Source organism: Xenopus laevis, chromosome 9_10S, assembly GCF_017654675.1.
Source record: "Xenopus laevis strain J_2021 chromosome 9_10S, Xenopus_laevis_v10.1, whole genome shotgun sequence".
Classification (NCBI taxonomy): Eukaryota; Metazoa; Chordata; class Amphibia; order Anura; family Pipidae; genus Xenopus; species Xenopus laevis.
Window position 1 is genome coordinate 38,407,400 of NC_054388.1, and position 9,113 is coordinate 38,416,512.

Consider the following 9,113-nt stretch of genomic DNA (forward strand, 5'->3'; position numbering starts at 1 on the left):
CTAAACTTATTAACTATATATTAAACTCTCTTCAGCCGAAGAGAGATGAGTCCAATGGGAGGGAAGCAGATGGAGTTCTTGGCACTGTAGATCCCAAAATGATGTTGCTTGTAGCGCCATTTGAGCCGGTGGAAGGGTCACAGATGAAGCCGTTGGTAGGGCTGAAGAAGGGAGAATGATCATTCTGCAGATGGAATCGATGGCTGAGCTGTATGCTGCTGATGGTAGGAAGGGCTGGAAACATCGCTGACGGTAGGGCCAGGTGTTTGAAGCACACGGTGGTTCATGTGGGCTGATATGATGCCAATGGATGACAAAAGAACAGCATTATTTTGGTTCAATTATAACATTTCAACATTAGTACAAAGTCAGAGGCGTAACTACAGAGGAAGCAGACCCTGCGGCTGCAGGGGGCCCAGGTGGTATAGGGGGCCCCATGCGGCCCTACTTAATGAGCCTATTATAAATTTGCTGTGGGGCCCAGTAACATCTAGTTACGCCACTGTACAAAGTATTGGGCAATAGTAACTCTAAATGCAGACAGGCACTGTATGGCTCATTAGCAGATTTCACTGGATGCCGTTAAATACTTGCAGCCCATGCAGTGTATTGGATAGTGGACTGATATGTACCTATTAGGTTTAAAAGGGATATCCAGTCAAATAAAAAAAAAATCTATGAAATAAAATGTACATTTCCAATATACATGGATTGCAAAAAAGTGTTTTGTAAATGTGATTGCTAGCAGATTCTATTTCTTTCCTTCCCTCCTCTTTACTACTCACACCTCTGTAACATTGTATTGTAGTGAGATCTCCTCTAGTCACATTCCCAGGATTCCATATTCTGTGATTCACAGATCAGATACTGGGTGCAGGTACAATGTACTTATGGCACTAAATTGTGAAAATTAGCTTGCATTGGTGCAATTTTGCATCCCATAGTGGATTTCCCTTCAAACATCACCGCTACAGAGATTGGTTATTTTTCCCTTTTGTCATTTTAATCTGAAATGCAACTTCTGACTTAATTATTACTTACTATTTCCGGAGGTAGAGGTGGTCTCAGGCTTCGGCTCTCCACTGCTGCCCAGTCGATGTGCTCAAAGAGTGGATGGTCTCTGATGTTGCCGTTGACCCCAAGACGCTTCTTAGGGACCTTCTCTAGGAGCTGTAGAAAAAAACAGCCATTAATAATTCCCAAACATATTTAAAATCAGCCTGCTATGAATTGCTAGAGACTTGGAAGCTGCCATTACTTTCTTGGAGCTCCTCTGTGTAAGTGCTCACACTCACCTTTTGCAGGAAATCTTCTAATGTCCTGTTAAGCCACGCGGGATATTCTGGCTGGTCAAGCAGGATGGATTTTATCCGTTGATTTCGATCTTCTCCGGAAAAAAATGGTAGTCTGCGAGTGGCCATTCTGTACACTATACAGCCAAAAGCCCACCAGTCTACCCCAGCATTATAGTTCTTCTTCATCAGCACCTTACAAAGAAGGACAAGAATATTTTGAAAGCATTTTTGACCGATTTAGTCCTATAACTCCCATAGGCCCCTCATGTACGTCTGTGTAGGCTATGCTGCCACCCACAGTAATTCTGCATAAAAAGGTGAGTGTACTTCTTTGTATTCCCTTTCTTTGGGTTCATCCAGCAACCCCTGATATTGGAAATTCTTTATTATTCTGTTGAATCACTTACCTCTGGAGCCATGTACAAAAGGGTTCCAGCATGGCCACAGGTAGTACTTTGGCCAAACTGATTTTCAGCTACTAGACCAAAGTCGATGATTTTGATATGGCCCTCTCCAGTCAGAAGTACGTTTAATAATTTCAGATCCCTGTAAATATCAGAAAAGGGAAAGGGCTGCAATCATTATACTGGTGATTTTATTCCCTAGAAGCAAAGAAGCATTTCAGACACACCGCAGATTTAAGTGCATAGACACAGACTCATGCATGCTTCTCACATTACTGAATAGGTTTCAGTGTTATCTAAAGCTACCTATAAAACATCTGAGCCATGGTCACGGTATGCAGGGCTGCCATCAGGGGGGGGACAGGGGGGAGAGTTGTAGGGGGTCCCGAGGGTAAGGGGGGCCTGGCCACACCACACTTACTTGATTAGCCGGGCCCCCCTGCTTTCTGAGAGCTGCGGACATTTGGAAGGCAGGGCAGGAGCACAGGGGGAGGTATCTTCTGTCCATTACTTTCCCTTATTGGTCACAGAGTTATCTCGGTTGAGCTGCTCAGGGATTGGATAGCTGAGGTTTGAACGTCCCCTCCATCTCATCCAATCAATCATAAGCTTTACAGGGACTTGAAATCCTGTGACCAATAAGGGAAGAAAATGTTGTCACTGGAAGAAGATGCAGCCACCTGTGCTCCCCTCCTCCCTTCTGTAGTTGGCAGCTCACTTACAGCAGGTGGGCCAAGCGAATGAAGTAAGTACAGTATGGCAGGGCCCCCTTAAAGTTAACCATTTGTGGTCCCTGTCGTGTGGTGGGGCCCTGGGGGGGTCAAGTTTTTTACATGGACGTTTAAGGGGGGCCCTGGCCACCAATGTTCTTATAACGTGGTGGAGCCCTCTCCACCAATTTTTTCTTACCATGTGGGATCCTAGCCACCAAAATTTTTTAATGGGAGGGGCCCTGACCACAAATGTTTTTTATGGGGGCCCTGACCTCAAATGTTTTTTTATTGGGGGGACCACCAATATATTTTTATTTTTTATTAATGTGGGAAGCCTAGCCACCAATGTTTTTTTACTGTGTGGTGGGGGTGGACCTGTGGGGTGAGAAGGGAGGACCTATAGGTGGGGCTTGCTGTGGGTGCAGCTCAGGGGGCCCAGGAAATTTTGTCGTATGGGGCCCTGCAATTTCTGATGGCGGCCCTGACGGTATGTAAAGAATTTTAAAGAGATATTTCTCAGCAGCATCTCTGGAGTATTAGCAACTATTGTATCAATTCTAACAGCTGCCTGTAATGAAACCCAGAGATTCTGCTCAGCAGGGACAAAGATAAGAAATGTATCAACTAAATGTATCCATTTAGAACAGTTTACAGGGTCGGTGACCCCCCTCCCAGAGCTGCTTCAGAAGGAGAGAAATTACACTTTACACTTCAATATTAGAAAAACCGTCACACATAGAAAATAGAAAGTCATTGGAAAAAGTCGTTATTTCTGGTGATCTATCTGAAAACAACTAGTTGTTTGAAGGTGAACCACCCCTTTAAGGACTGTGGATCTTAATATTGATTGGAGACCATAAGCAGAACACAGGACAGAGCTGGGGCAGTACATTTGTTACTCACTGTAGAACAAATTCCTTGGAATGAAGGAACTGCCGGACCCATTGGAGTTTTACTTACAGATGAACGATGCCCTTTGCATGAAGATGTTGCAGGCCACATACCATCTCTGCCGCATAGAAGCTTTATAAAAGAAGAATAAAGATTAATTTACTGACTGGAAGCCATATACTTCCTTACTCTTCTGTGCAGAGTGTGTAATTGTACACACAATAAAGACACATTTTGTTTAATGAATTTGTTGTAATCTGATATCACACTCCAAACCCACTCACTGCTCCCATATTGCCCTGTCACAAATATAATGGTACTTACGTGATTCTCTCCATGCTCAGAGGACCTGCTTTAATAAGATCCCACAGGCTTCCTCCACTGATGTGCTCCATGACCAGGAAAGCATGCCGCTGGAATAAATGGCAAATAAGAAGAGAATGAATCTCCTGATGGAACACCCCATACAAATACCACATAGAATAATTCACAAATAATGAACTGGGCTCCAAACAAAAGCAGAAAACAAACAGGCACAAAATCTTCCTAACCCAACTACCCTAGGCCCCAATGCTAACATATAGACTAGTATTAAAGGGGTTGTTCTCCTTTAAATGATATTTTAGTATGATGTAGAGCAGGGGGGCCCAAAAGGTGGATCGGGATCTACCAGTAGACCTTTAGCTGATGATCAGTAGATCTCAAGACATTGTCAACAAACAGTTTGGTTAAATTACCCTCCGGTCTCATGCTTTTCATTCAGATATTTATTACGTTAAGGTTACATAAGAAATAGTTGTTTGTTAAATATAGTAATATAAATTGACTCATAAATCAATATAATATTAAAGTAATATTTTCCATGGAACAGAATGCTAACAGTGATATTATGGATGTAGATGATAATGGAACAACATCACTAAAAGTAGACCTCACATTAGATGTAGAGTGATATTCTGAGACAATTTGAAATTGGTTGTCATTTTTTATTATTTGTGGTTTTATTTATCTTCTTATTCAGCAGCCCTCTAGTCTGTAAATTCAGCAATCTGGTTGCTAGGGTCCAAATTACCTTAGCAACCATGCATTGATTTAAATAAAAGACAGGAATATGAATTGGAGAAGCCTGAATAGAAAGATGAGTAATAAAAAGTACCAATAACAATAAATATGTAGCATTACAGAGTGTTTGTTTTTTTTGTTGGGGTCAGTGACCCCCATTTGAGAGCTGGAAAGAGTCAGAAGAAAATGGCATACAATTAAAAAAAATATGAAAAGGAAAAAATTTCTGCTGAGAAGTTGCTTGAAATGAGCCATTCTATAACATACTTAAAGTTACCTTAAAGGTGAAGCACCGAGCTACCCACCTCCCTTTGTGATACGCTTGTATAGCCTATGAGCTTTATTAATAGGACACCCTCTCAGATGGGAGGTATGAGGAGATGCCACACTGTCTCTCTCTCAGGCTGCCCAAATTATTCAGCCCCTCCCACCAACCTAGTTCCCTTCTGCCATGAGACATACCCAAAGTATGAATTACTGGTAAATATAGGGCCAGGGAATGTGCATTGATCAATTGCTATTTTATGTGTCTGAAGCAAATTTGGCCAGATCATTAGCATTTCAATCATAACTTTCATTACCCTTGGAGCGCTCCCTTAAACCCCATGTAGAAAATTCAATATCCAAAACAGTGGACAGTGAAGAGTGCAATGGGAAATAGGAGAATCATCATGAGACGTATCCCACATACTATGCAAACTTATGTTGAGTTTAAGGAAGACAAACCATACAAGCTGTATGGGATCAGTATTATGTTGTACCTCTGTTTGGAAAGCTGCATGGAGTTGGCACAGGTAAGGGCATCCTTTTGCTGCCTCCAGAACTCGGGCCTCTTTTTCAATCAATTCTTTATTCTGATCTTCTTTCCGCATGATTTTAATGGCCACACGCTCACTGCTGTCGGCTAATGATGCCAGCATTACCTGAGAAAGGCAGAGGGAAGAGATGAAAGATTAGAGGATCTTGTACTGACACAGTCTCCAGATCATTCTGATAAGGCTGGAGGATGAGTGCTATGAGGGGATACACATAATATGAGGGTATCCTTCCAGGTCTATCACTCACCTTGCCAAATGCTCCTTTCCCTAGTTCTTCATGGAGCCGGTAGCTGCTGATCTGCAGAGGAAAAGATCTTGTACCTGCTACACGGGGTCTCTTTGCCTCACCTCCTCCTTCTATGAGAAAAGAAATAGGGGCAACATATTAGAAATGTAAACATTCTGCACTTATTGATGCAAATACTTAGTAAGGTTATAGTTGAGGTCCATCAAATCAATTTTTTCTATTTGCAACTTATATAACATTTTGTCATAAACACCTTGGGGTCATGTGACAAAAAATGCTACTGGTACAGTAACCTGTAGCAACCAATAAGCTGGGAGCATTTAATGTTTATATATAAGCAAACATCTGACTGGTTGAAATGGATTGCTGGACTTACCCTGCTAATTCTAACCTTAAAAATATCATTAAAAAAATGAACCAATGTTATTTTGGGGTAAATGTAATAAAAGTTGTAAAGTTTGCACTTGGCGTAACAACACATAGCAACCAATCAAATGTTTGCTTTCTAAACAAGCAACAAGAAAGAGCATCAGTAAACAGGCAATCACAACAAAAGAAAAATACGTGGAAACTAAACAATTGTTCAGCACCAATGTACTAACCCAAAGCAAAACAAAATTAGAATTTCCCAAACACAAGTTCTATAGGGGAGGGAACAAAACAGGGAAATTGCTAGCCAATTAAATTAAACCACAATCTAAAGCCAAACACATACTGAAAATACAAACTTTGCAAAACTCAATCAATAAAATCAATCAATAAAAGAAAATATATTCAGCCGGGGAGCCACCTGAGGAACTAATAGACTTTCTGCTAAAAAAAATAGCTACTTTGTCAGAAGTAAATCAGAGGGAAATGTGAAATACTCCAATAATGTCAAGAGGTAACAGCTACAATATAATCAATAGCTACAGGTATGGGATCCGTTATCTGGAAACCCGTTATCCAGAAAAACTCTGAATTATTGACAAGCTGTCTCTCATAGACTCTATTTTATTTAAATAATCCACATTTATAAAAATATTTTCCTTTTTCTCTGTACTAATAAAACAATACCGTGTACTTGATAAAGAAAACACCCCATAATAATAATACAACAGGGAAATGTTTAAGCGTTTATATAGATCAGGAAAAAACACAAGAATCAGTGTGATAATATTACAACAAGGGACTTTCGCCAGTGTTAGACAGTACAATATGGCAGCAACACTGAGACACTTGAGCAATTGGATATAGTAGAGGTGTAGAATTTGTAATTAAACAGCACCACTTAATCTTTATAAGATAAAAATGCCTTTATTGCAACCTTCTGGGCTGATGCCCAGAAGGCTGCAATAAAGGCATATTTATCTTATAAAGATTGAGTGGTGCTGTTCAATTACAAATTCTTCAATATTGACCGGTGATAAGTGGCCACTGGGGAACCTGCACTACAACTCAAAAAGAAAAAGGTGTAAGAAGTGGTGCTGACTGCTCCTTTTACATATAGTAGAGGTGTATACCAACCACACCACAAGAACAACAACTCATCCCACACATGAACCTATTATATGTACAACATATGCACAAATCAGACCTTCCAATAGAAGTAATAGAAAATCCACTACTAAATACAACCTGGCGATTATGGCAGCAACATAACTTAAATACATGCAGTGTAAAGTCTTCTGAAAACTCAAGGTATTTACATGCCTCAATTATTTGTTATACGTTTTGCTTTTGATAATCATTGATGTTATTGCTGTGTATGGTTTATAATCTCTCATCCATAAGTAAGAGCAAGATGGTTGACAGTTTAACTGACATGTCATCTCCCAGACTGGTAAACACTGTGCAATACTTGTGGTGTAAATCAAACTGTATAAGGACCATACGCAGCATCTTATCACATTCATTATCCAGCTGTAATGAACACTGATATGATGAAGTTTAATGTGATGACAACTTACTTGTTATGGAGATGACTTAACCCTGTACAAATAATGCTGAAAGAAAAATCTTTACTTTTTACAACATGTCTAATGGAAGGAGGGAGTTCAGTGTCGGACTGGCCCACAGGGATACCAGGAAAAGTCCCGGTGGGCCCAGGTGTCAGTGGGCCCTCATGCTGCTAGACATTTGGCCTATTTCATGGCCATTCCCTATTTCTATGAGAACAAAGTGGCTAAATAGATGGAATAATAGATTATAGTAGAATAGATGAGTGAGGAAAGGAAAGGAAGAATAATAGTACTAAGGATGGGCCCCTGGTCTAAGATTAATTGGTGGGCCCCTAGTCAAAGGTTTTTGGGTGGGCCCCTGGTGTCCCAGTCCAACACTGATGGAGTTTACAATGAGAATAAGAGATGAATGTTCATGTACATAAATACTGACTCTCCTTACCTTCTGATGCTGCTGTCACTTTGCTGCTCTTGGAGATCTCGTCTTCCTTCTTCTTCTCCTCTTCTATATTACCTGTTTCAGGCACGTTCCTCCACTTTCTCTTCTTCACTCTCCCCTCCACTTTTATCTCCTCTCTGTTGAAGTTCCTGTGTATTTTTATAATCCACCGGGTGTCAAGACCGCCGGGAGCGCGAGGAGTCGCGTCCGCTCCCGGCGGCGAAGATTCCAAGATGGCGGCGCCCAGGCAACCCACGTGGGTTCCGACGCCGGCGCTGTGACGTCAGCGCGGCGCGACGGCCGCAGGCGCGCTGACGCTGAGGTAAGGGCGCCAAATTCAAACATAAAAGGACGCCTGAGGCGCCAAGATGGCGCCCGAAAATAGGATTCTGTTCCCTGAGAGTTCCTGGGTTCCCTTGCTGTTTTCCCTGCTTATATCTGCCTGATTCCTTGTTGTGACCCCTTGCCTGGACCTGGACTTCGCTGATACTCTGCCTGCCATTGACCCCCTGCCTGGCTCTGGACTTTGTTTGTATTCCGCCTGTCTTTTGACCTGTGCTTGGACTTTGATTATTCTCTTGTCTTACCCCTGGATACAACGACCCTGATCCCTCCTGAGGGGCTTCCTCCTAGATCCGGACTACTCCCCAGAGGGGGCTCCCGGCTCCCTGACATTATTTTCGGGCCATGGATCCTTCTGAGGAAGCCACACCTCATGTCGGACGAGCGCTCCGCGGACTAGCATCCCGCATGGAGGACTACGAAAACCAGCAGGTTCGCATTGGGCAAGCACTCGATGTCCTGCTAGCTCAAGTGCCTTCTACGCCCTCCGCTGCTCCACTTACTGGAGATTCCCCCATGGCGGCAGCCTCTACGAACGCAAGCTACCCGACAGGTGAGCCTCGCATTCCACCTCCCCCTCGCTTCAGTGGGGACCCACAAGCCTGCAGGGGATTTGCCACACAATGCCAAATTCAATTTGAGTTCCAACCCACACAGTTTCCAAGTGAGCGTTCCAAGGTGGGTTATGTGATGTCTCGATTGGAAGGCAAGCCACTGGAGTGGGCAACGTCTCTTTGGGAGAAGAATTCCCCGGTGACTTATGATGTTAAAGACTTTCTCCAAGCTTTTCGCACAGTCTTTGATGCTCCAGGTCGGGTTACGAACGCCCCTGCCCGTTTCTTGCAGCTCCGGCAGGGAAGCCGCAGTGTCAATGAGTACGCTATAGACTTCCGAACACTGATGGCGGAGACTTCCTGGTGTGATGACGCTTACAAGGCCGTATACTACCAAGGCCTATCCAT

At 42.7% G+C, this 9,113-nt stretch overlaps 1 protein-coding gene across 1 annotated transcript; it reads right to left on the bottom strand.

The window, feature by feature from the left end:
• Positions 1-31: 31 nt before the first annotated feature.
• LOC121398782 (protein kinase C delta type-like) lies at positions 32-8,669 on the bottom strand. The gene is made up of 10 exons (XM_041578084.1): positions 8,655-8,669; positions 7,813-7,942; positions 5,431-5,540; positions 5,127-5,288; positions 3,628-3,716; positions 3,373-3,435; positions 1,703-1,841; positions 1,296-1,487; positions 1,042-1,170; positions 32-184 (listed from the first exon to the last, which is right to left on the bottom strand). Exons 1-10 carry the CDS (start codon positions 8,667-8,669, stop codon positions 32-34), a joined length of 1,182 nt encoding a protein of 393 aa, XP_041434018.1.
• Between the last annotated feature and the right edge of the window lie 444 nt (positions 8,670-9,113).